Raw genomic sequence first — 26265 nt, forward strand, 5'->3', positions numbered from 1 at the left:
GTCTGTGGTCCAGAGAAATTGGTGACCTCTCAGTGGAAATCTACATGTCTATATCTATACATTTCCATTAAATATATAGCCTTTGAATATAAACATATTATAAATAGTTATATAATATTTCTGTAGTGCATAATAGTTATATTATTTATATATTTATATATTTATATATGGTATATAATACATATTTTATTTATTGTATTTTTTATTTATATCTCTATGTTAAACCCTTATTTCAATTTCAGAACTGTTCACTTTGTCTCCTTATTTCTCCTGATATTTTCAAATATATAGAAGCTTGTGTAAACTTCTAATACTAATTTTGAAACAGTTTTGGTTCACCCTCTATCAATTCTGTTCTCAGCAATAGGACATTTCAACACAATGCCATTTCCATTCCTTGCTTAAGAGACCGTCATTTGTGACAGATCAGAACATTCCTAATTCCTATTAATTCCTAATATGAAACATTAACTGCCACTTCTTTATCCATAAGCACCCTTCTAGACTATCTTATCCTATAAAGTTAATCCTAATATTAGTTGAAACTCTTCCAATGAAAGTATCATATATGTACTTTTAAAAATTTCTTTTCAAATGGGAATTTATTTGATTGTACATTTCCATTCTAGAACTGCTGCTGTAGACCAAGACTGGAGATGCTGAGCAAATTGACCTCTTGATAAATTTAAACATTACAAAATGAACTTTTTTTTCCCTGAAGTTTGTAATTTTTAATATTTTTATTATTATCACCTAATTTTGCTTTATGTGCTTATTTACTAGATAAATTAATTTAGCTAAAAATAAAGTTATGGAAAAATTTAAGACCAGGTTGGATGGGACTTTGAATAACCTGGTCTAGTGGAAGGTGTTTCAGCCCCAGGGGTTGGAACAAGATGAATTTCAATGGTCCTCCCAATCCAAACCATTCTGGGATTCCATGATTCTGTTCTGGCTAAGGAAGTTTTGCAAAATGAAAAAAAAAAGTTTGAGCAACAAAACTATTAAAGTAACTTAATGATCCCATGTCCTGAAAACATTTTGCCCCACACAATAGTCAGGGATTTACTGATTTTTTTGAAAACTTGAAGATAAAATTAATATAAATGTAATTGTTATTAATCCCAGGGACTGTCTCTTACATCTTCCTTGGTCCTTTTCCAACAGTGCCACAGCGCATCCTCAGCCATGAAGACCCTTTGCCTGCTCTTTTCTCTCCTCTTCTTGGTTCTCCAGGTCTCTCCAGGTAAGATGGGGAAGGGATGCTAGAAAGGGATTTTTGTGCACCTGAAGAAAAATCCCCAGCATGTTTTAACTACTTCTGTTCCAAATTGCTAGAAGCCAGTCAGGAATTAATCAATCAGCCCAGTGCTTGTGCTAGACCTGCTTTGTAACGTCACTGCCCACAGCCAAGGTTGTGACAAAGACAGCTCAAGGAATTTGAAAACAAAAAGAGAAACCAGCCAAGGTTGTGACAAAAATAGCTCAAGGAATGAGAAACCCTTCCACTGCAATTCCCTGCCCTGCAGAGCAAGGGGGAAGGAAAGGTTTTGTTCTTGTTGCAGGTTTGTCTTCACCCCGGAGGGAAATGCTTTTCTGCAGAGGAGGGAGCTGTCATTTTGGAGGCTGTCCCTTCCACCTGGTTAAAGTTGGAAGTTGCTTTGGGTTCCGCTCCTGCTGCAAACAGTGAGTTCACCAAGGCTCATCTGCAGGATGAGCAGAGAAGTAGTAAATAGTTTGCCTGTCCCCTAAACCCCAAGGTGTTCTTGAATATTTACATGAGGTTATAAGGAAAAAAAAAGCTATTATGCCATGAGCACAGTCAGGTGTTCTGTGTTGACTCAAGTGTTACATGTTGCCCAAGAAGCATTTGGAGAATGCTCTCAGGCACAGGGTGAGGTTTCTGTTGTAAAATTTTTTGTAAAATTGAATTATCATGTGAAAAACAGCCTCCTGTTTTTACTCAGGAGTGAATGAGCTCACCTCAAGATCTGGGGATATCAATTTAATTGACTGCTTTTCCTAAACAATAGGGAAACAGTCTCCTTACTCACAGGTATGATTGCATAGAGCATGTCGCAACATGACTAAAAATGACATGAACTATTTTGGGAAAAATTTGTGTCCAGGAGGAAAAAAAGCACGGGCTGAGAGTGAGTGGGGAGGGAATATAAGCAGAAAGAAAATTTGACTTCTTTTTTCCTTTCTGCAGGCCATGGAACGTAAGAGAAGTTGATGAGCCGTTCATTGAAGAGTAATGAAAATTTCTTCTAAGCCTACAAATTTGATTGGAATCTCCTTACTCCTAAACCCACTGGATCCTGCTGCAAAGCCTCACACTCCTTTCACTACCTATGCAAAAGGCTTTAAAATATAGAGTAAATCCAATTGTGTTCTGCATTGCTATTCCTCCTTCTAAATAAATTGTTGTTTAGCATTGGTCATTGAAACTTGTGTCATGATTCTGCCTGGGGTTTGACACACAAAACCCCAGAGGGCAACAATTTATGGTGCAAGCTGCCCCTTAATTTGAGTTTTTCTGAGCCATACAGCTCTCCAGTTCTACATAGCCCTTAACCTACAGTGCCAAGAGAAAGGCTGGCTAAAAGAACTCAGCTTCCCTTTGTCAGAATGTGTTCAGATGCCAAAATCCCTTATTTCTTACTGTGCAGAAATCTTTTCTTGGGAAAACAGGAATGGTTAAAACCCCTCATTCACCACCTGGAGGGCCTGGGCCCAGTGCAACCCTCCTTGCCAGGAGCTGGGAGCTGTGCTGCTCCACACCCCATCCCACCACATGGCAGTGAGGGACTGCCCTGCCCTCATGAGCACTTGGGATGATCCCACGGGGGCACCTCAAGGACACCTTTGTGGACCTTGGAGTAAAATAGATTTCCCAGGGGAGCTGTCCAGGTGACATCCCAAAGGGGCCCTCTGGATCAGATGGGTGGGAGCTGGGGGTCTTCTCCTCTCCACCCACCTGGACAAAACTGGAGGTTGGAATGGCTTTCCTCTGCTGAGGCTGACCTCACCCTCTGTGGAAAATGCCTCCATGATCATGATCCATGAACACGTGTGTGCATAACGAGAGGCTCTGGTTCTACTGGTAAAGATTTCTCTATCCAAGGATGCCACCCGGGCCAGTTCCAAATTTCCAGCTGGGTATGAAGCACTTGGCAGAGACACCAGGTTGCTGCTTACTGGCATTTACAACCATCCTGTTTCACTGGGGAACTTCATCCACCTCCCACTTCCTAAGAAAATCCCTCTAGCTTGTAACTGTCTTTCGCCAAAACACATGACATCCTTAATATTTCATTATTATTCAATATTCAACATTCATCCTTAATATATCAAATATTTCATATTTGTCTCAGGACAATGAGCAAAACTCTTTGGTAGCAAAACTCTGCCCACTGATGGAGTTAGGGAGCAGAAGGCCCAAAGGAGTTTTTCATTTTCGACCTTACTCAAAAAGCAGACTCATACATACCAAAACATAAACCTCAGAGATTGAGTTATCTGGGGGTGTCAAGCCTGGAGAAGAGAAGGGGTTGGGGAGAGCTTGAATCCCCATCAAGGAGATTCAAAAGAGCTGGAGAAGGACTTTGGGCCAGGGTCTGGAGCGACACTAAAAGGGAGAAACTTTCCAACTGACAGAGGACAGGGTTACAGTGGATATTAGGAAGAAATTCTTGGCTCTAAGGAAGGTGAGGCCCTGGCACAGGTTGTCCAGAGAAGCTGTGGCAACTCCATCATTGGAAGTGTTCAAGGCCATATTAGACAAGGCTTGGAGAAACCTGGGATAGTGGAAGTTGTCCCTCGCCATGGCAGGGGGTGGAAGGAGATGGTCTTTCAGGTCCTTTCCCACCCAAACCATTCCAGACGGGATTGTGTGAGAGAAGGATTCTGCTCCCCCAGGACTGCCCTGGTTCCTGTGCCTGCACCCACCAGTTCCTCTGCCCATCCCAAGGATTTCCCTGCTGGCCCCACAGCCCGGTGCCGCTGTGCCGTGGGTGTCACAAGAGGTGTTGCATGGGGACAACGGTGCCATTGATTGCAACAGCCCCAGGAGGCCCCTCAGCCTCTGGCCCCGCAGCAGGGAGGGAGCAGGGCCAGCCCCAGCACCCCCACAGCCATGGGGCCCTCCCGCCTTGGCCCAGGCCACTTGTGCCAGCCCCACCCACTGGAAAATGGGAAAAAATGGCGTGTTTGGGGCACAGGGACACTCCCTGAGCTGGACTCTTCACACAAGACATTCCAGCTTGCTTTGTTACAGACAGACCTTGGTGTGCTCTGAAACAACACCTTTCTCAGGTAGGTCACTGGGGACTCACTTCCAGCCACCAAGACCCTTCCCTGCCCTCTTGCTCCTTCCTGGGTCAGTGCAGCACAGGGATGGGGACTGGGCTGGCTGGGAATCCTGGGAATGCTCTGGAGCTGGGGATGGATATTTGCCAGCAGAACTGGGAAGACTTTTCACACTTTTGGAAAGCAAAGGGGATTGTGCAGTGTGTTTGAGCAGCAAGCTTTGGGCTGGCTTGGGGGATGGAGTGCATTGGATAAGACCTCATTTAGCTTGGCCTCTCCAGGCACAAGGATTCCCCTCAATCCTTGACCCTGCTTTGCTTCTTGGTGTGTTCCCTCTGCAGCCACAAGAAGACCCAGGACAGGCATCAGCCATGAGGATCCTCTACCTGCTCTTGCCCTTGTTCCTCCTGCTGGTGCACAGTGCTGCAGGTGAGAGGGACAGAGGGGAGATGGCTGAGGTGGGGACCCTAACCTGAGGGGTTTTCAGGTCCTGGTAAGTGACCAAAATCCTCAGGTATTTATAACATTTGGGAGGGACTTGCTGTGACAAAGGTCTGGGCAGCCGAGGATCCAGCGCAGCAAGTCCTGTAGATCCTGCTGTTTTTTCCGTCTCTCTGTCTTTCCCCACATGCACATGTTGCTGTAGAAAAAATGAATTCTGACTGGAGAGTTTACGATGTTGGGTTTGGCGTTCAGTTCCCATACAAGACTGGGACTCAGAGCCAGCAGCAGCTGCACTGGAACCAGACATATTTTTGACATTTATGCCACACTCCCTTTGACCTCTTTCCTTTTTGTGCAGGATCCACCTTGGGTCCAACTAATGAGAAACAATGTAAGAAAGAAAAGGGATACTGCTCACTTCTGAACTGCAAATTCCCCTATGGCATCGCGGGAAAATGTTCCAGGTTTTACTTTTGCTGCAAAAAGTAAGTTTTGGATTACAAAAGTTGTTGTCATGGCAGAAGCTATTTAAGGGCCCTCAAGTAGCTAAAGGCTCAGGGCACCCTTGAAGATTCAAGGCAGAGCAGAAGGGAGGGAAGGGAAGGTGCTTGGAGATACCCTGAGAAGAGCTGCAGCAGCCCCAGATCAGCCAGGGCCTCCCCACTCTCCCCCAGTGCCCAGGTGTCCTTCAGGATTTCCAGAGGACTGACCAAAGTGACAAAAGAGGGAAACATTCCCTATCGTTGGGCAGCTCTGAGGACATGATCCCCACATTGCTGCATCTGCACAGCCCTGGAGCCAGGGCTGCCAGCACTGAGATAGCCCAGGCCCAACCTGGCTGCACTAAGGACTGCACCTCACCTCAACTGAGCCTGACTCTGCTGCACCTCACCCTGGGCATTGCAGGGCAGGGGAGAGACTGGCAGGGAAATGTGACACCAGCTGATACGCTGGTTTCCATTCTTTCTGCAGAATCTGGGGATAAGACTCTGAAAATTCTTGAGAAGAACGTCCCCCATGCTTCTGGCTGCTGGACTCATCTGCTGATGTCCCCAAGTGCTGATGTCCCCATGTGCTGATGTCCCCATGTGCTGATGTCCCCTGGCCTCGGTGGCTGTGCCATGCCCAGCTGGGCTGGCAGCAGCAGTGGCAGCTGCTCCTGCTGGGTGCTGCTGGGCTGGAGCCCTGTGGTGCCAGCCCCGGTGTCCTTGGGGCAGGGGCTGCTTTTCCTGCCTTGAATAAAGACGAGCACTTTGGCATTGCAGGGCTGGGCCGTGTCTGTGTGTCCTGGTGCTGCTGCTGCAGGGCTTGGTTGGGAGCAGCTGGGGACCCTGCCTGGTTCACTGGAGACTTTCCCTCTCAAGAATCACACCCATAATTTTTCTGATGTTGGAAAAGTCCTTTGAGAATATTGGGTCCAACCATTCCCCAAGGAACTCCAACACAAATACTAAAACATGGGCACAAGTGCCACATCCACAGAGCTTTGAAATTTCCTGCAGGAACGGTGACACCACCACTGCTCTGAACATCATGTCCCAAACAACCATCACCGTTTCTGCAAAGAAATTATTACTAATACCCAGTCTAATCCTTCCCTTCTGCTATTTGAGACCATTTCCTCTGCTCCATGTAATCTGGGATAAGAGACTGACCTCAAAAATATTTTTAATGCCATTGCTTTCCAGAAGTGTGAGATTTAGTGAAGGATGTTCAGAATATCTCTGCCTGCCTTGGCTTTTCCTTCAGCTCTGCTTGCCTGTCCTGGCACTGACACTGGGGCTGTTCCCTCAAGCTCCCTTTCCCTCTGCACTCAAGTGCTGCTCCCCCAGCCCAGGGGCTCCTTGGTCCAGAACATCTGGAGCCACACTGATGGTGGTGTGGAAAACCACCTCAGGGTTTCCCAAGAGCACACGGGGGGAAGTAAAGGCCAAGTGGGCATGCAGGAAATTTTATTTTCTTTGTCTCATTTCGAAACTCCCCAAAAGAGCTGTTGGTGTGAAATGAGTGGGAAAACTTTCCCCTCACTGTACAAAGCTGAGCACGATTGCAATATTCAGTCAGATCTTCCACATCCCACTCTGAATATAAGAGAGATAAAATGGGAGACCACAAGGAGGGAAAGCATTTCCTCATTTCTACTCTTCCCAACACCAACCCACCTCTCTTGTCCATCCCATCCCTCTCGTGCCCAGCCCGGTGCCGCTGTGCCGCGGGTGTCACAAGAGGTGTTGCATGGGGACAACGGTGCCATTGATTGCAACAGCCCCAGGAGGCCCCTCAGCCTCTGGCCCTGCAGCAGGGAGGGAGCAGGGCCAGCCCCAGCACCCCCACAGCCATGGGGCACTCCCGCCTTGGCCCAGGCCACTTGTGCCAGCAGCACCTGGGGCCTGTCCCACCCACCAGCACTGCTATAAACCCAGCCTGCTTGGGCCACTGCAGCATTGCCTGGCCCCAAGGCCATCTGCACACAGCCATTCCTCTTGCCTTTGCTGCTGCCTCAACACCCAGACCTTCTCCAGGCAGGTGAGTCTGGGTTCTCTCTCTGGATTCCTGCCCACTCAGGGTCCTGCCTGCCCCCATTGCCTTGGTGTCCCCTTTGCAGCTCTGTGAAGACCCAGGAGGATCAGCAGCCATGAAGACCCTGTTCCTGTTCCTCCCTCTGATCCTCCTGTTGGTCCAGGGTGCTGAAGGTGAGAGGGGAAGAGGGGAAAATTGTGGGAAGTGTAAGCCTGCTCCAGGGGGAATTCAGTGTCCCTGGAAGTGTCCATGTTTGTGGGAATGATGAGAAGGTAACTGGGAATTGAGGTGAAAGGGTTTTCTTGAGTGAGTTTCCAGATGGATACTGATTTGGGGTGGAGAGAACCCATAGAAACAGAACCCTGGTTTATTCTGTAAGTCAGGGATTTAGTAGTTGACAAATGCCTGCCTGCCAGTTCTGCTGGTCCAGGCAGAGGTGGGAACACAGCTGGAAGACTGCGCAGCTATTCCTCAACCTCCTGCTGCTCCTTTCTACTCTGTGCTGTGCTGCGCCTGCAGTTTAAGGGGACAGGGACCTTTCAGGTAAGATACATTTCAATTGGAGATGTGGCTGTGGGGGGATTGGGCCTGAGCCCTTCTCTTGGCCTTAAATGCACCAGCACCAGGGAGCATCAGCCTGTCTATAACCACAGCCTGACTTCTCAGAATATTCCTTTAATTGTTCCATGTGTCTGTCCCCATGGGAACAGGAAATGCAGATGCATGCAGGAGACGACGAGGATTCTGCTATAGACGTTCTTGTTTTCGTGGTACACGTTTAGTGGGAAGATGTTCAGCAAGCCTTGTGTGCTGCAGAAGGTAAGGCCCAGATCTTTGGCTGAAATAATATTTTCCTCTTTTTTCCTCAGAAATCTCTGTTACTAAATTCTTTCTTGACTATGTGGGAATCCTTGAAATTCGAGGCTTTTGGGAAATCTGAAAAAGGCTGTCCTCAGGAACAGCAGAACTAAAATGTAGCCCTAAGAAGTTGCTGTAAGAGTTCTCAGCTGAAAAGTTATATTAGAATTAGTTAGGACAAATAATATAATGGTCTGTGTATTTGCTCTTGTCTGGAATAACATCCTAAGCTAGAGAAAAGTATATTGAGCAAGATATTAGGAAGCTTTCAGCTTAATAATGGAGCTCTGGGCATTGTGTTTTCAGGCTTTCAAGCAGGTATAGTATTCAAAATAAACAAGCATTGTTTTAACCAAAGACATATGTGCTTATAGTGGTTGGAAAAAACTACTGTCAATATGCTTTTGCTTTGTGTGATTGGTCAGAAAACACTTAAGTGAGTTGTTATACTGAGTTCTTTGTCTGCTGCTGAGGACATAAGCTGCTGGCATCTTCCCACAGTCATGACAATGCAATGGGACTGACGCTGGAAAATAAAACAGCTCGAGAGGCGTTCCTCAGAAGTCCCATCCCATTCGTGATTTTGTACCTAAACCTGACACAGGCAATAGACACCTCATGATAAATACTCTGCAGCATTTAGGCTTTGAGAGAGATGCTCAGGGAGGGAGAGAATAGTCCTTGAGGGTTTGATCTCCCCTCAGTGGGCCTGCAGCAGCCCCAGGTCAGCCACGGACTCCCCACTCTCCCCCAGTGCCCAGGGCCTCAACCAGGCTCTCCGGAGGACTCAACAAAGCCACCAAAGAGGGAAATATTCCCTGTCCTTGGGCAGCACTGAGGACATGATCCAGGTTTTGCTGCAACTGCACAGCCCTGGAGCCAGGGCTGCCAGCACTGAGATAGCCCAGGCCCAACCTGGCTGCACTAAGGACGGCACCTCACCTGCCCTGAGCCTGACTCTGCTGCACCTCACCCTGGGCATTGCAGGGCAGGGGACAGAGTGGCAGGGAAATTTGACACCAGATGATGTGCTTGTTTACTTTCTTTCAGCAGGATCTGGGAATGAGAACCTGACATTCCAAAGAAGAACCTCCCCCTCACTTCTCCTCTGGAAAGTCACCTCCTGATGTCTCCTGGCCTCGGTGGCTGTGCCGTGCCCAGCTGGGCTGGCAGCAGCAGTGGCAGCTGCTCCTGCTGGGTGCTGCTGGGCTGGAGCCCTGTGGTGCCAGCCCCGGTGTCTTTGGGGCAGGGGCTGCTTTTCCTGCCTTGAATAAAGACGAGCACTTTGGCATTGCAGGGCTGGGCCGTGTCTGTGTGTCCTGCTGCTGCTGCAGGGCTGCTGTGCCTGCTGGCCCTGGGGCTGCCCCTGCCTTGGTGGCAGCAGAAGGCCCTGGGCATGGAGCTGGGGCTGAGCAGCGCCTGTGTCCCTGGGGATGCTCCTGCCTGGCCGTGCTTTGGGGACGCTGAGCCTGGCACTGCCTGCAGGGCCAGCCTGGCTGGGCTGCCTGTGCTGAGGCTGCCCTGCAGATGCCCCCTCTGGGGGAACAGGAACATTGTCCTGCTGTTTATAGGGCCCAATATCAGCCTGTTCTCCAGACACAACTTCTATGTCAGAAATACATGGACTGGGAACTATGGACATAGTGGAAAAGCCTCATAGCTAAAATAGCCTCAGCATTCTTACAAGGTCCCAGATCCTGTCCCAACTGTAAAACCTGGAGCAGGAGCCATTCCTTAATAATGATATGGTGTGGGGGATGTCATGGAAGACATCATAGACAGGTGAATCCTGAGCTTGATAGGGGTAAATAATTACCTGAACCAAAAGGTTTCCTTTGTCTTCTTTCATCAGTAATATGTCTATATGGAATACTCAGTATCCACAGCACAGTTTCACAGAAGCAACATTTCAATCCTCCATCTTTCCATACATTGGATGATACAAATGACTATTTGTCCTGCTGCTTCTTGCAGCATCAGGAGGGGAAGAGCACAGAGGCCAGGCTGGAGTCACCAGTAGCCCAAAAGTTCCTTTCCCTCTTTTGGCTCCTGCACCAGAGAAAATGAGGCTTTGGTTTCCTCTTCTGACACCTCTGACAAGGATTCCAAACACAGGGCCTTGTGTCATCCTGCCTTGTGTAAGAACCCTGCGGTGTTGTGGTTTGCTGGACACATCCAGGGACACATGCAGGGACATTGGGGCACATGCAGGGACACACACACAGACCCTGCTCACTGGAAACCAGCACCAATCTGCTGCTCTGACATAGAATGGAACATTTTCTGAGTCTCTTCATGGAACATTCCCAGTGAACCCACCACCAGTAATGAGTGCAAGTGGCACCTCTGCTTCTGCTGAGCATCCAGAATCCCTCTCCTGCATTTTTTATGATTGTCGCCTTGTCACTGTCACTTCACATCTCAGGGTTGTGAAGCAGAAAAAGTTGAGACACTGGGTTCCACTTGCAAATCCCCAGGATATCTGCTCCGCTTGGGGGGACCAGATTGCTCTGCCAAATCCCTGGAGAAGGAGGTGCCAACTTGGGCACATGGCACAGACTCTCCTGCCTGGCAAGGACTGTCACTTCTCCCAGTGGCATGGCTGCCATCAAACTCGCTGGATTCACAAGTGATGGCTGCCTCCAGCTTGTATTTCTTCACCTTGGTTGGCATTAGAAGGAGGCACAGTTTTGTTGGACCACCTGGTTTACAGAACTTGTCATCTATCCTGGTGTTCCTCTGAGTTTATCAGAACAGCCACTAGAGACAACCCTCCTTAACCCCCTGACATGGCAGATGCACAGACCTGTTATATATTAAGATGTTCTTGAATTTTCCAATTTTTTTTCCTTCATAAACTGCGAATATTGACACATCCCACCCCATCTGGTTGTGCAATTCAAGTACGAAACACAAATGATAGGAGAGAAGGACATGTTTTCACGTTGACATAGTTTACATTAGATATATTTTAGGAAGGAATACTTCTCTGTGAGGGTGATGAATAACTGGCACAGGTTGCCCAGAGAAGCTGTGGCTGTCCATGGCTCCCTGAACTGTCCAAGGCCAGGATAGAAGGGGCTTGGAGCAACCTGGGATAGTGGAAGGTGTCCCTCACTATGGCAGGGGGTGGAAGGAGATGATCTTTCAGGTCCTTTTCCACCCCACACATTACAGTACTGATCCTGTGAGCCCATGCAAGAAGGATTCTGATCCCCCAGGACTGCCCTGATTCCTGTGCCTGCACCCACCAGTTCCTCTGCCCATCCCAAGGATTTCCCTGCTGGCCCCACAGCCCGGAGCCGCTGTGCCGCGGGTGTCACAAGAGGTGTTGCATGGGGACAACGGTGCCATTGATTGCAACAGCCCCAGGAGGCCCCTCAGCCTCTGGCCCCGCAGCAGGGAGGGAGCAGGGCCAGCCCCAGCACCCCCACAGCCATGGGGCCCTCCCGCCTTGGCCCAGGCCACTTGTGCCAGCCCCACCCACTGGAAATGGGGAAAAACCGGCGTGCTTGGGGCACAGGGACACTCCCTGAGCTGGACTCTTCACACAAGACATTCCAGCTTGCTTTGTTACAGACAGACCTTGGTGTGCTCTGAACCAACACCTTTCTCAGGTAGGTCACTGGGGACTCACTTCCAGCCCACCAAGACCCTTCCCTGCCCTCTTGCTCCTCCCTGGGTCAGTGCAGCACAGGGATGGGGACTGGGCTGGCTGGGAATCCTGGGAATGCTCTGGAGTTGGGGATGGATATTTGCCAGCAGAGCTGGGAAGACTTTCCTGACCTCAGGGGATTGTGCAGGGTGTTTGTGCAGCAAGCTTTGGGCTGGCTTGGGCAATGGGCAGCATTGGATAAGACCTCATTTAGCTTGGCCTCTCCAGGCACAAAGATTCCCCTCAATCCTTGACCCTGCTTTGCTTCTTGGTGTGTTCCCTCTGCAGCCCCAAGAAGACCCAGGACAGGCATCAGCCATGAGGATCCTCTACCTGCTCTTCCCTTTGTTCCTCCTGCTGGTGCACAGTGCTGCAGGTGAGAGGGACAGAGGGGACATGACTGAGGTGGGGACCCCCACCTGAGAGGTTTTTCAGGTCCTGGTATGTGACCGGAATTCTCTGGTATTTTTGACGTTTGGGAGGGACTTGATATGAGGCAGGTCTGGGCAGCTGAGGATCCAGCACAGCAAGTCCTGTACATCCTGCTGATGTTTCCCTCTGTCTTTCCCCCTACAGACATGTTGCTGTAGAAAAATGAGCTGTTGATTGGAGAGTTTACGATGTTGGTTTTGGTGTTCAGTTCCCACACATGATTGGGACTCAGAGCCAGCAGCAGCTGCTCTGGAACCAGACACTTTTTTGACATTTATACCACACTCACTTGGCCCTCTTTCACTGAGCAGGATCCTCCTTGGAGCCAACAAACAGGGAACAATGTCAGCGAGAAAATGGCTACTGTGGCTTTGTGAAGTGCAGGTTCCCCTTTGTCATTATAGGAAGATGTTCCACATTCTTCTTTTGCTGCAAAAAGTAAGTTTTGGAATTACAAAAGCTGCTGTATTGGAAGAAGGTGTTTAAGGGCCCTTGAGTGGCTAGAGGCTTGGTGCCCCTGAGGACTGAAGGCAGAAAGGAGGGGAGGGAACGCAAGGTGCTTTGAGATACCCTGAGAGAGGCAGCAACAGCTCCAGGTCAGCCAGGGCCTCCCCACTCTCCCCCAGTCCCAGAGGGCTCATTCACGTTCTGCAGGGGACTGACCAAAGCCACCAAAGAGAGAAACATTCCCTGTCCATGGCCAGCACTGAGGACATGATCCCAAACTTGCTGCATCTGCACAACCCTGGAGCCAGGGCTGCCAGCACTGAGATAGCCCAGGCCCAACCTGGCTGCACTAAGGACTGCACCTCACCTGCCCTGAGCCTGACTCTGCTGCACCTCACCCTGGGCATTGCAGGGCAGGGGAAAGAATGGCAAAAAATGTTATACCTGGTGATGTGCTTGTCTGTTTATTCTTACAGTCGCTGGGGATGAAACCCTGAGATTGCCAAGCAGGAGACATGGCCCTCGCTTCAGGCTGCTGGACCCACCTGCTGATGTCCCGATCTGCTGATGTCCCCATGTGCTGATGTCCCCTGGCCTCAGTGGCTGTGCCGTGCCCAGCTGGGCTGGCAGCAGCAGTGGCAGCTGCTCCTGCTGGGTGCTGCTGGGCTGGAGCCCTGTGGTGCCAGCCCCGGTGTCTTTGGGGCAGGGGCTGCTTTTCCCGCCTTGAATAAAGACGAGCACTTTGGCATTGCAGGGCTGGGCCGTGTCTGTGTGTCCTGCTGCTGCTGCAGGGCTGCTGTGCCTGCTGGCCCTGGGGCTGCCACTGCCTTGGTGGCAGCAGAAGGCCCTGGGCATGGAGCTGGGGCTGAGCAGCGCCTGTGTCCCTGGGGATGCTCCTGCCTGGCCGTGCTTTGGGGACGCTGAGCCTGCCACTGCCTGCTGGGCCAGCCTGGCTGGGCTGCCTGTGCTGGGGCTGCCCTGCAGATGCTCCCTCTGGAGAATTAGAATCCCTGTGCTGCTCCTGCCAGTCCCAGATTTCCCTTGTCCCTGGCAGCCACAGCTTCATGGGCAGAGGTGTGTTATGGGATGTAACTCTTGAGTGGACACGGCCATTGTGATCCATAGGAGCTGCTTTTGTTGCTCTTCCTTGTCCTTTATGAGCACCACAGCTCTCCCTGCTGTGACTGTGCTGCTCTACAAGCCATCCCAGCAGAGGCAGCAGGAGGAAGGTGTTTACATTTTGGGCTGGGTGACCGGTGGAAAGGTGCCATTGCTATGGAAATGACCACATTTTTTTCCCATGGGAGTATGCAGAATGTCCTGGCCTCTCTGCCCATCTCAGTCTGGGATGGCAATTCTCTGGTCCATGAAAGGCAGGGGCCTCTCTCTGTTTGCAAAGCAAAGCTCAGGTGCTGGCATTTGAATGCTTCACTGCATGTGTGGGTCCATGTACTTGTGGGTAGAAGAGTTACTAGGGGGCCTGCCTGGCTCAGGGACAGCTTTGTCTCCCAGGTATCAGAGAGTCATAGAATTAGTGATGTTGGAAAGGCCCTTCAAGCTCATTGAGTGCAACCATTGCCCCAGCACTGCCACATCCACCACTAAACCAAGTCCCTAAATGCCACATCCAGATGGCTTTGAAGTACTCCAGAGCTGGAAATTCCACCACTGCCCTGGGCAGCCTGTCCCAATGCTGATTACTGATTCTGCAAAGAGACTGTTCCTAATACTCAATTGAATCATTCCCTGGTGCTGATTGTGGATATTTCCTCTGGTCAATTGTTACCTGTGAGAAGAAACCAACACTAAAAACTTTCTGTTGCCATTGTTCTCTAGAACTGGATAGTTTGGTGAGGGATCTTCATATCAACACTGCCTGCTGTGGCATTTCCTTCCCCTGTGCTAAACCTGAAATTTTATTTTATCCCTCTTATATACAAACTATGCAGACAAGGCTGTTGAGGTGAAATGGGAGATAAGCCTTTCCCCTCACCATACAAACCTGAGCACATTTGCAGTATTCAGTCAGATCTTCCACATCCCACTCTGAGTATTTGCAGAATTGATAAAATGAGAGGACACAAATAAGCAAACCATTTCCTCATTTCTACACTTCCCAACACCAACCCATCTCTCTTGTCCATCCCATCCCTCTCATGCCCAGCCCGGTGCCGCTGTGCCATGGGTGTCACAAGAGGTGTTGCATGGGGACAACGGTGCCATTGATTGCAACAGCCCCAGGAGGCCCCTCAGCCTCTGGCCCTGCAGCAGGGAGGGAGCAGGGCCAGCCCCAGCACCCCCACAGCCATGGGGCCCTCCCGCCTTGGCCCAGGCCACTTGTGCCAGCCCCACCCACTGGAAATGGGGAAAAACCAGCGTGCTTGGGGCACAGGGACACTCCCTGAGCTGGACTCTTCACACAAGACATTCCAGCTTGCTTTGTTACAGACAGACCTTGGTGTGCTCTGAACCAACACCTTTCTCAGGTAGGTCACTGGGGACTCACTTCCAGCCCACCAAGACCCTTCCCTGCCCTCTTGCTCCTCCCTGGGTCAGTGCAGCACAGGGATGGGGACTGGGCTGGCTGGGAATCCTGGGAATGCTCTGGAGCTGGGGATGGATATTTGCCAGCAGAACTGGGAAGACTTTCCTGACTTCATTGGATTGTGCAGTGTGTTTTGGGCAGCAAGCCTTGGGCTGGCTTGGGCAATGGACAGCATTGGATAAGACCTCATTTAGCTTGGCCTCTCCAGGCACAAGGATTCCCCTCAATCCTTGACCCTGCTTTGCTTCTTGGTGTGTTCCCTCTGCAGCCACAAGAAGACCCAGGACAGGCATCAGCCATGAGGATCCTCTACCTGCTCTTGCCCTTGTTCCTCCTGCTGGTGCACAGTGCTGCAGGTGAGAGGGACAGAGGGGACATGGCTGAGGTGGGAACCCTCACCTGATGGGTTTTCCTGGTCCAGATAAGCGACCACAATTTTTAGGTATTTATAACATTTTGGAGGGACTTGCTGTGACAAAGGTCTGGGCAGCTGAGAGTCAAGCACAGCAAGTCCTGTAAATCCTGCTGATCTTTCCCTCTGTCTTTCCTCATATGAACATGTTGCTGTAGTAAAAATGAACTCTTGACTGGAGAGTTTACAATGTTGGTTTTGTTGTTCAGTTCCCATTCAAGACTGGGACTCAGAGCCTGCAGCACCTGCTCCTGAACCAGGCACATTTTTGGCTTTTTTGCCAAACTCACTTTGCCCTCTTTCTCTGAGCAGGATCCTCCTTGGCACCAACAAACAAGAAACAGTGTGAGAGAGAAAAGGGTTACTGTGGATTTCTGAAATGCCAGTTCCCCTTTGTCGTCAAAGGAAAATGTTCCAGGTTCTTCTATTGCTGCAAAAAGTAAGTTTTGGAATTACAAATGTTGCTGTCATGGCAGAAGGTGTTTAAGAGCCCTGAGTAGCTAAAGGTTCCGGGCTCTTTGGGACAGAAGACAGAGCTGAGGGGAGGGAGAGGGAAGGTGCTTGGAGATACCCAAAGAGGAGCTGCAGCAGCCCCAGGTCAGCCAGAGCCTCCCCACTCACCAAAGCCACCAAGGACTGAAACATTCCCTGTCCTTGGGCAGCACTGAGGACTTGATCCAGGTGTGGCTGCATCTGCACAGCCCTGGAGCCAGGGCTGCCAGCACTGAGATAGCCCAGGCCCAACCTGGCTGCACTAAGGACGGCACCTCACCTGCCCTGAGCCTGACTCTGCTGCACCTCACCCTGGGCATTGCAGGGCAGGGGAGACAGAGGCATGGAAACTCACACCAGCTGATATTCTTGTCTCCTTTCTTCTTATAGTGTTTGGGGTTGAGACCCTGAAAATTCCCAAGCAGAAAAAGCCTCTCGCTTCTCGCTGCTCAACCCACGTGCTGATGTCCCCATGTGCTGATGTCCCCATGTGCTGATGTCCCCTGGCCTCGGTGGCTGTGCCGTGCCCAGCTGGGCTGGCAGCAGCAGTGGCAGCTGCTCCTGCTGGGTGCTGCTGGGCTGGAGCCCTGTGGTGCCAGCCCCGGTGTCCTTGGGGCAGGGGCTGCTTTTCCCGCCTTGAATAAAGACGAGCACTTTGGTATTGCAGGGCTGGGCCGTGTCTGTGTGTCCTGCTGCTGCTGCAGGGCTGCTGTGCCTGCTGGCCCTGGGGCTACCACTGCCTTGGTGGCGGCAGAAGGCCCTGGGCATGGAGCTGGGGCTGAGCAGCGCCTGTGTCCCTGGGGATGCTCCTGCCTGGCCGTGCTTTGGGGACGCTGAGCCTGGCACTGCCTGCTGGGCCAGCCTGGCTGGGCTGCCTGTGCTGGGGCTGCCCTGCAGATGCTCCCTCTGGGGGAATAGGAACATTGTCCTGCTGTTTATAGGCCCAGATATCATCCTGTTCTCTGGGCCCTACTCCCATGGCAGAGGGACATGGACTGGGAACTGGGGACATAGTCGCAAAACCTCACCGCTAAGATATCTGCAGATTAGTTCCAAGGTCCCAGCTCCAGTCCCTGCTGCAAAATCTGCAGCAGGATCCATTCCTTAAAGTTGTGTGGTGTGGGGGATGTCATTGAGGACAACATAGACCTACAGATAATGCGCACATGATTAATGAGCTTGATAGGGGTAAAATTATTAACTGAACCAAAAGGTGTCCTTTGTCCTCTTTCACCTGTATTATGTCCGTATAGAATACTCAACATCCACAGCACAGTTTCACTGTAACTTCACTTGAATCCTCCACCTTTCTTTACTTTTGATGATAGAAATTATTATTCTTCCTGCTGCTCCTTGCAAAATCAGGAGGGGAAGTGCACAGAGGCCAGGCTGGAGTCACTAGTAGCCCAAAAGTTTCTTTCTCTCTTTCTCCTCCTGCACCAGAGAAAATGAGGCTTTGGTTTCCTCTTCTGACACCAAAGACAAAAATTTCCAACCCAGCACAATATGTTATTCCACCTTGTGTAGGGACCCTGCGGTGTTGTGGTTTGCTGGACACATCCAGGGACACAGGGACATATGCAGGGACATATACAGGGACACAGGAACACATGCAAGGACACACACACTGACCCTGCTCACGGGAAACCAGCACCCATCTGCTGCTCTGGCATAGAATGGAACCTTTTCAGTGTCCCTTCAAGAAACCCTCCCAGTGAACCCTCCATCGGTAATGAGTGCAGGTGGTGCCTCTGCTTCTGCTGAGCATCCAGAATCCCTCTCCCACTTTTTTATGATTGTCACCTTGTCACTGTCACTTCACATTTCATGGTTGTGAAGTAGAAAATGCCAAGATATTCCACTTGCAAATAGCCAGCACCTCGCCCCTTGTAGTTTGGGGAGACCATATTGTTCTGCCAAACCCCTGGAGAAGGAGGTGCCAACTTGGGCACATGGCACAGACCCTTCTGCCTGGCAAGGACTGTCACTTCTCCCAGTGGCATGGCTGCCATCAAACACACTGGATTCACAAGTGATGGCTGCATCCAGCTTGTATTTCCTCACCTTGGCCGGCATTGGAAGGAGCAACAATTTTCTTGGATCCCCTGGTTTACAGAACTTGTCATCTATCCTGGTGTTGCTCTCATTTTATCTGAACAGTCATGAGAGAGAACCATGCTTATCCCCCTGACATGGCAGGTGCACAGACCTGTTATCTAATCAGATGTTATTGCAGTGTCCAAAGTTGTTTTCCATATTATGTGAGTTTTTGCACATCCCATACCAAATGGTTCTTGAATAGTAGAAGGAGAGACATAGGAAAACGACAGGAGAACAGGGAATGAATTCACAGAGAGAGAGAGCAGGGTTAGATGGGATATTGGGAAGAACTTCTTCCCTGTGAGGTTGGACGGTCCCTGGCACAAAATGCCCAGAGAAGTTGTGTCTGCCCCTGGATCCCTGGAAGTCTCCAAGGCTGGGTTGGACAGGGCTTGGAGCAACCTGGGATAGTGGATGGTGTCCCTGTCTATAGTAGAGGGTGGAATGAGAAGATCTTTCAGGTCCCTTCCCACCCAAACCATTCCATTGCTGATCCTGTGAGCCCATGCAAGAGGGATTCTGATCCCCCAGGACTGCCCTGGTTCCTGTGCCTGCACCCACCAGTTCCTGTGCCAAACCCAAGGACTTCCCTGCTGGCCCCACAGCCCGGTGCCGCGGGTGTCACAAGAGGTGTTGCATGGGGACAACGGTGCCATTGATTGCAACAGCCCCAGGAGGCCCCTCAGCCTCTGGCCCTGCAGCAGGGAGGGAGCAGGGCCAGCCCCAGCACCCCCACAGCCATGGGGCCCTCCCGCCTTGGCCCAGGCCACTTGTGCCAGCAGCACCTGGGGCCTGTCCCACCCACCAGCACTGCTATAAACCCAGCCTGCTTGGGCCACTGCAGCATTGCCTGGCCCCAAGGCCATCTGCACACAGCCATTCCTCTTGCCTTTGCTGCTGCCTCAACACCCAGACCTTCTCCAGGCAGGTGAGTGTGGGGTCTCTCTCTGAATTCTGCCCACTCAGGGTCACAGCTCAAAGCCCAGCAGAGCAGCATCTCCTGAAGCACAAACTGCTGGAAGTACCTAGGGGTCATCAGCAATTTTTTTGCGAAAGACAACAAAAGCCTTCATGTGAGTCTGAGAATATGTGGAAGGTGAAATTGAAGTTTCCTAAATACAGGATAGTCTGGAGTAGTGCCTTGATGCTGTAGGAGGTACCCAGGATCTTCTTTGCTGGGGGAATGAGTGCTTTCCCTTGGAAAGTAAGGAGAGTCTTTTCCCTCAGCAAACAGAGCTTTCCCGTCTGGCCTTCAGTAGCTGCAAAGGTTGATTTCTGTTCCCATTTCTGGGCATTTTCCTGCCCTCTGGTTGCTCCCTGGGTCAGGGCTGCAAAGAGCAGGGACAGCAAGTGTGGGGCTGGGGAATATCTTTGCGGGGAATCCTGAAAATTTTCTGGATCAGGGCATGGGCACTGCCAAGCAGAGCTGGGAGAATATTCTTGATTTCAGGGAAACAAAATTGGTTGGGCAGGGTGTTTGGGGCCCGTGTTTGATACATGAAACATGAAGGACTGAAAGAGAGCTCGTTCCATATCTTTCAGTAGCAATTTTTCCTCTGTTATCTCCCACATTTCAATGGCCAGGTATTTTAAATTGATTGGAAACAGTAGCCTCACTCGTGGTGCCCCTTCTCTGGGGAAAGGACTTTGGAAGACCTTCAAGGAAATTAATTCAAAAAGTCAAATGTCATAATAAATATTCAAAAGGCATGAAACATGAAACAATTCCATATACCTGAAACAGAGACATGAACACTCACGAAATTTGGGAGAGAGGCACAAAACTAAGAATTGTTTTTAAAGAGAAATTGAGAGGAAATATCATCTGCTGTGGTTTGCAAGCAGCCCCTTTGCAGTTTGGTGAATCATGGAGCCCAGGTTTCTGCCCCACCTGCGGTCCTGCCTGTCCCCATTGCTTTGGTGTCCCCTCTGCAGCTCTGTGAAGACCCGGGAGAGGCAGCAGCCATGAAGATCCTGTTCCTGCTCTTCCCCCTGATCCTCCTGCTGGTCCAGGGGGCTGCAGGTGAGAGGGGAAGAGGGGAGATGGGGGAAAGTGTGAGCACCCAGCAGTAGGAATTCAATGTGTTTGTGGGAGTGTTTAGAAGATAATGGAGAACTGATGTCCAAGGGGTTTCTCCAATGCATTTCCAACTGAATAACAATTTGGGAGGGAGAAATGCCATGGAGACAGAATCCTGCCTTGTTCTGTAGGTCAGAAGGTTTCAGGGTCCAAGCTTGCACCCACCTATTCCTGCTTGGGTGTCTCCTGCCATGCAAGGGGGTAGCAGAGAACCTGAGGGGGATGGAGGATGCTTTGGAGGCATTTCCTGGGCCACAAGGTGTCCCTTTCTTAGCCATCAGCAGAATGTATTAATATTGGTATTATTATTATTATTGCTGTAATTGGTTTGTGTGTGCTTCTGTCCATGGGAACAGGAAATGAAAATGCCTGTAGGCGCAGAGGGGGAGTCTGCACCTTTGGGAGTTGTCGCTACCCCACAACCCCTGTTGGGAGATGTTCAACATTCAAGGTGTGCTGCAAGAGGTAAGGATCAGATCTCTGCCTGAAGGAAGAGAATCCTTCTTTCCCCCCAGAGGGACCTATTACAAATTTATTTCAAGCCAAAAAATGATAAAATCTCCCCTGTTTCTATAATGAGTCAACCTGTTTCTATAATGAGTCAAAGAGGCCCAAATGAGATGGGAAAAGCCCTTGTGGCTTTAAGGCTGCCCTGAGTGGGACTGCAGCAGCCCCAGGACAGCCACGGCTTCCCCACTCACCAAAGCCACCAAAGAGTGAAGACTTCACAGTCCATGGGCTGCACTGAGGACATGATCCAGGTGTGGCTGCATCTGCACAGCCCTGGAGCCAGGGCTGCCAGCACTGAGATAGCCCAGGCCCAACCTGGCTGCACTAAGGACGGCACCTCACCTGCCCTGAGCCTGACTCTGCTGCACCTCATCCTGGGCATTGCAGGGCAGGGGGACAGAGTGCCAGGGAAAGCTACAACAGCTGATGTGCTTGTTTCCTTTCTTCTTGCAGTCTCTGGGGATGAAACCCTGAAATCCCAAGCAGGACATGGCCCTCGCTTCTGGCTCCTGAAAATCACCTGCTGATGTCCCCATGTGCTGATGTCCCCATGTGCTGATGTCCCCTGCCCTGGGTGGCTGTGCCGTGCCCAGCTGGGCTGGCAGCAGCAGTGGCAGCTGCTTCTGCTGGGTGCTGCTGGGCTGGAGCCCTGTGGTGCCAGCCCCGGTGTCTTTGGGGCAGGGGCTGCTTTTCCCGCCTTGAATAAAGACGAGCACTTTGGCATTGCAGGGCTGGGCCGTGTCTGTGTGTCCTGCTGCTGCTGCAGGGTTGGTTGGGAGCAGCTGGGGACCCTGCCTGATTGGGTGGAGACTTTCCCTCTCAAGAATCAGACCCATAACGTTTCTGAAGTTGGAAAAGTTTTCTAAGAATATTGAGTCTAACCATTCCCCCGGGAATTCCAACCCCACCACTAAATCTTCAGCACAAGTGCCACATCCACACAGCTTTTAAATTCCTTGCAGGAATGGTGACTGCACCACTGCTCTGGGCAGCATGTCCCGAACAACCATCACTCTTTCAGCAAAAAAATTATTCCTAATGCCCAGTCTAATCCTTCCCTGCTGTTATTTGAGACCATTGCTTCTGGTCTGGTCAATAGTTACCAGGGAGAAGGGACTCGCCCCAAAACTGTCTGCACTGCCATTGCTTTCCAGACCTTGAGGATTTGTAGCCTTGGCTTTTCCTTCAGCTGTGCTCACCTGTCCTGGCACTGACTCTGGGGCTGTTCCCTCAAGCTCCCTTTGCCTCTGCACTCAAGTGCTGCTCCCCCAGCCCAGGGGCTCCTTGGCCCAGAACATCTGGAGCCACACTGATGGAGGTGTGGAAAACGAGCTCAGGGCTCACCAAGGGCACACGGGGGGAAGTAAAGGGCAAGTGGGCATGCAGGAAATGTTATTTTCTCCATCGCATTTCCAAACTCCTCAAAAGAGCTGTTGGTGTGAAATGATTGGCAAACATTTCCCCTCAATGTACAAAACTGAGCATGGTTGCAATGTTCAGTCAGATCTTCCACATCCCTCTCTCACTATGGAAGAGATAAAATGGGAGACCACAAGGAGGGAAACCATTTCCTCATTTCTACTCTTCCCAACACCAACCCACCTCTCTTGTCCATCCCATCCCTCTTCATGCCCAGCCCGGTGCCGCTGTGCCGCGGGTGTCACAAGAGGTGTTGCATGGGGACAACGGTGCCATTGATTGCAACAGCCCCAGGAGGCCCCTCAGCCTCTGGCCCTGCAGCAGGGAGGGAGCAGGGCCAGCCCCAGCACCCCCACAGCCATGGGGCCCTCCCGCCTTGGCCCAGGCCACTTGTGCCAGCAGCACCTGGGGCCTGTCCCACCCACCAGCACTGCTATAAACCCAGCCTGCTTGGGCCACTGCAGCATTGCCTGGCCCCAAGGCCATCTGCACACACCCATTCCTCTTGGCTCTGCTGCTGCCTCAACACCCAGACCTTCTCCAGGCAGGTGAGTGTGGGGTTTTTCCCTGGTATTCTGCCCACTCAGGGTCTCAGCTCAAAACCCAGCAGAGCAGCATCTCCTGAAGCACAAACTGCTGGAAGTACCTAGGGGTCATCAGCAATTTTTTTGCGAAAGACAACAAAAGCCTTCATGTGAGTCTGAGAATATGTGGAAGGTGAAACTGAGGTTTTCTAAGTACAGGACATTCTGGAAAAGTGCCTTGAAGCTGCAGGAGGAACCCAGGACCTTCTTTGCTCGATAAATGAGGGCTTTCCCTTGGAAAGTAAGGAGAATCTTTTCCCTCAGCCGTACAGAACTTTCCCATCATTTCAGGCTTTCAGTAATTTCATACATTGATTTCTGTTCCCATTTCTGGGCACAAGACACTTCCCAGGCCTCTGGCTGCTCCCTGGGTTGGTGCTGCAGGATGCCCATGCTGGGAATCCTGGGAATGCTCTGGAGGTGAGGATGAACACTGCCAAGTTGATCTGGGAGGATTTCCCTGATCTCATGGCAGCAGAGGGATTTGGTCAGGGTGTCTGGGACATGTGTTTAAACCAGGAAGCTTGAGGGAGTAAAAGTACTCTAGTTCTGAAACTTTCTATGACAATATTTTTCTCTGATTTTCCCAAATTTCACTCCCCAGTGCTTTGGTTTAATTGGCAAGACTTGCCCCTTGGTCTCCAGTCTGTTTTTAGAGGAAGGTCTGTGGAAGACGTAATAGACTGGAAAAAATAATTTATATGCATCTACTTGTGTAATTGCTTTTCAAGGGAGTGAGGCACTCTAAAATCCTCCCAATGTTGGCAGGACAGCACAAACCACAGAGTTCTTTGAAAGAGGAAAATAGTGGAAATGTCATCATCTGTGGCTTGCAAGTAGCCCCTCTAAAGTTTGGTGAACCACAGAGCTCAGGCTCCTGCCCAATCTGGGGTCCTGCCTGTCCCCACTGCCTTGATGTCTCCTCTGCAGCTCTGTAAAGACCCAGGAGAGGCAGCAGCCATGAAGATCCTGTTCCTGCTCTTCCCCCTGATTCTCCTGTTGGTCCAGGGTGCTGCAGGTGAGAGGGGAAGAGGGGAAATGGTGGACAGTGTGAGTCTGCACAAAGAGGAATTCAGGGTCCCTGGAAGTGACTGGGCTTGTGGGAGTGATGAGAAGGTCTCGGGGTCAGAGGAGTTTCTCGAGATTCCAACTGGACACCGTGTTGGGATAGAGAGATCCCAGGCAAATAGACAGTGATGTGGGATGTGAGGAGTCCCTGCCTAACAGCAGGACTGCAAGCACACCCTGCTCTCCTGGATTATTGCTGTAATAGCTGTGTTTGCTTTTCTTTATGGAAACAGGGAATGCAGGTCGATGCAGGCGCCTAGGGGGATTCTGCAGGTTCCTTGGCTGCAGCTCACCCGCAAAACCCATTGGAAGATGTTCAGCAAACAGTCTGTGCTGCAAAATGTAAGGACCCAATCCCTGCCTTGAAGAAAGAGTTTCCTCCTTTTTCCCCTGTGTAATCTGGTTCAAATGTCTTCCTAAGAAAGAATTAGGGGTAGTGGCCTAAAAGACCTTGAGGGGTTTGGAGATGCCCTGACTGAGGCTTCAGCAGTGCCAGGTGAGCCTCCCCACTACACTCACCATAACCACCAAGGACTGAAATATTCCCCATCCTTGGGGAGCACTGAGGACATGATCCAGGTCTGGCTGCGTCTGTAAAGAGCTGGAGCCAGGGCTGCCAGCACTGAGATAGCCCAGGCCCAACCTGGCTGCACTAAGGACTGCACCTCACCTCAACTGAGCATTGCAGGACAGGGGAGAGTGGCAGGGAGAGTAATACCAGGTGATGTACTTCTCTGTTTTCTTCTTACAGTAACTGGGTTTGAAACACTGAAATTCCCAAGCAGGACATGGCTCTTGCTTCTGGCTGGTGGACCCATGTGCTGATGTCCCCATGTGCTGATGTCCCCATGTGCTGATGTCCCCTGCCCTCGGTGGCTGTGCCGTGCCCAGCTGGGCTGGCAGCAGCAGTGGCAGCTGCTCCTGCTGGGTGCTGCTGGGCTGGAGCACCGTGGTGCCAGCCCCGGTGTCTTTGGGGCAGGGGCTGCTTTTCCCGCCTTGAATAAAGACGAGCACTTTGGCATTGCAGGGCTGGGCCGTGTCTGTGTGTCCTGCTGCTGCTGCTGCAGGAGTTGCTTGGGAGCAGCTGGGGATCCTGCCTGGTTCACTGGAGACTTTCCCTTTCAAGAATCACACCCTTAACATTTCTGATGTTGGAATAGGCCTCTAAGAATATTGAGTCCAACCATTCCCCCAGCACTGCCAACCCCAATACTAAACGCTGATCACAAATGCCACATCCACACAGCTTTTAAATTCCCTAGAGGAATGGTAACCGCCCTGGGCAGCAGGTCTCAAAGAACCATCACCATTCCTGCAAAGAAATTATTCCTAATGCCCAGTCTAATCCTTCCCTCCTGCTATTTGAGACCATTTCCACTCATCCTGCGATTTGTTATGTGGGAGAAGAGACTGACTCCAAAACTGCCTGCACTGCCATTGCTTTCCAGGCCTGGAGGATTTGGTGAGGGATGTTCAGACCATCCCTGCCCACCTTGGGTTTCCTTCAGCTGTGCTCACCTGTCCTGGCACTGACTCTGGGGCTGTTCCCTCAAGCTCCCTTTCCCTCTGCACTCAAGTGCTGCTCCCCCAGCCCAGGGGCTCCTTGGCCCAGAACATCTGGAGCCACACTGATGGAGGTGTGGAAAACGAGCTCAGGGCTCACCAAGGGCACATGGGGGGAAATAAAGGGCAAGATGGAGTGCAGGAAATGTTATTTTCTCCATCTCATTTCCAAACTCCCCAAAAGAGATGTTGGTGCGAAATGTGGGGGAAAACGTTCCTCTCCACATATAAAGCTGAGCACAATTGCAATATTCAGTCAGATCTTCCACATCCCACTCTGAGTTTAGAACAGAAAAAATGGGAGACCAAAAGGAGGGAAACCATTTCCTCATTTCTACTCTTCCCCAACACCAATCCACCTCTCTTGTCAACCCTATCCCATCCCATCCCTCTCGTGCCCAGCCCGGTGCCGCTGTGCCGCAGGTGTCACAAGAGGTGTTGCATGGAGACAACGGTGCCATTGATTGCAACAGCCCCAGGAGGCCCCTCAGCCTCTGGCCCTGCAGCAGGGAGGGAGCAGGGCCAGCCCCAGCACCCCCACAGCCATGGGGCACTCCCGCCTTGGCCCAGGCCACTTGTGCCAGCAGCACCTGGGGCCTGTCCCACCCACCAGCACTGCTATAAACCCAGCCTGCTTGGGCCACTGCAGCATTGCCTGGCCCCAAGGCCATCTGCACACACCCATTCCTCTTGCCTTTGCTGCTGCCTCAACAGCCAGACCTTCTCCAGGCAGGTGAGTGTGGGGTCTCTCTCTGAATTCTGCCCACTCAGGGTCACAGCTCAAAGCCCAGCAGAGCAGCATCTCCTGAAGCACAAACTGCTGGA

General features: G+C 51.1%; 2 protein-coding genes across 3 annotated transcripts in view; one reads left to right on the forward strand and one right to left on the reverse strand.

Moving 5' to 3' along the window:
* Positions 1–26265, reverse strand: part of PAQR8 (progestin and adipoQ receptor family member 8) — a 169141-nt gene that overhangs the window by 7093 nt on the left and 135783 nt on the right. The gene's annotated exons all lie outside the window — the stretch shown is intronic.
* Positions 7992–13177, forward strand: LOC128947514 (antimicrobial peptide THP1-like). Of its 2 annotated transcripts, XM_054291795.1 has the most exons (4): positions 7992–8094; positions 12077–12164; positions 12532–12658; positions 13144–13177. In XM_054291795.1, the coding sequence occupies exons 1-4, from the start codon at positions 8065–8067 to the stop codon at positions 13154–13156; spliced, it is 258 nt and encodes an 85-aa protein (XP_054147770.1). In that variant the 5' UTR covers positions 7992–8064; the 3' UTR covers positions 13157–13177. The 2 variants fall into 2 exon arrangements, 1 of the variants encoding a protein (XP_054147770.1); XR_008484051.1 differs by lacking the exons at positions 12077–12164; positions 12532–12658; positions 13144–13177 and adding an exon at positions 9184–9238 and having other exon boundaries at positions 8007–8094.

This window comes from Melozone crissalis, unplaced genomic scaffold, assembly GCF_028551555.1.
Source record: "Melozone crissalis strain CALT ecotype California unplaced genomic scaffold, PUWL_Pcris_2 ptg000106l_1, whole genome shotgun sequence".
NCBI classification, from domain to species: domain Eukaryota; kingdom Metazoa; phylum Chordata; class Aves; order Passeriformes; family Passerellidae; genus Melozone; species Melozone crissalis.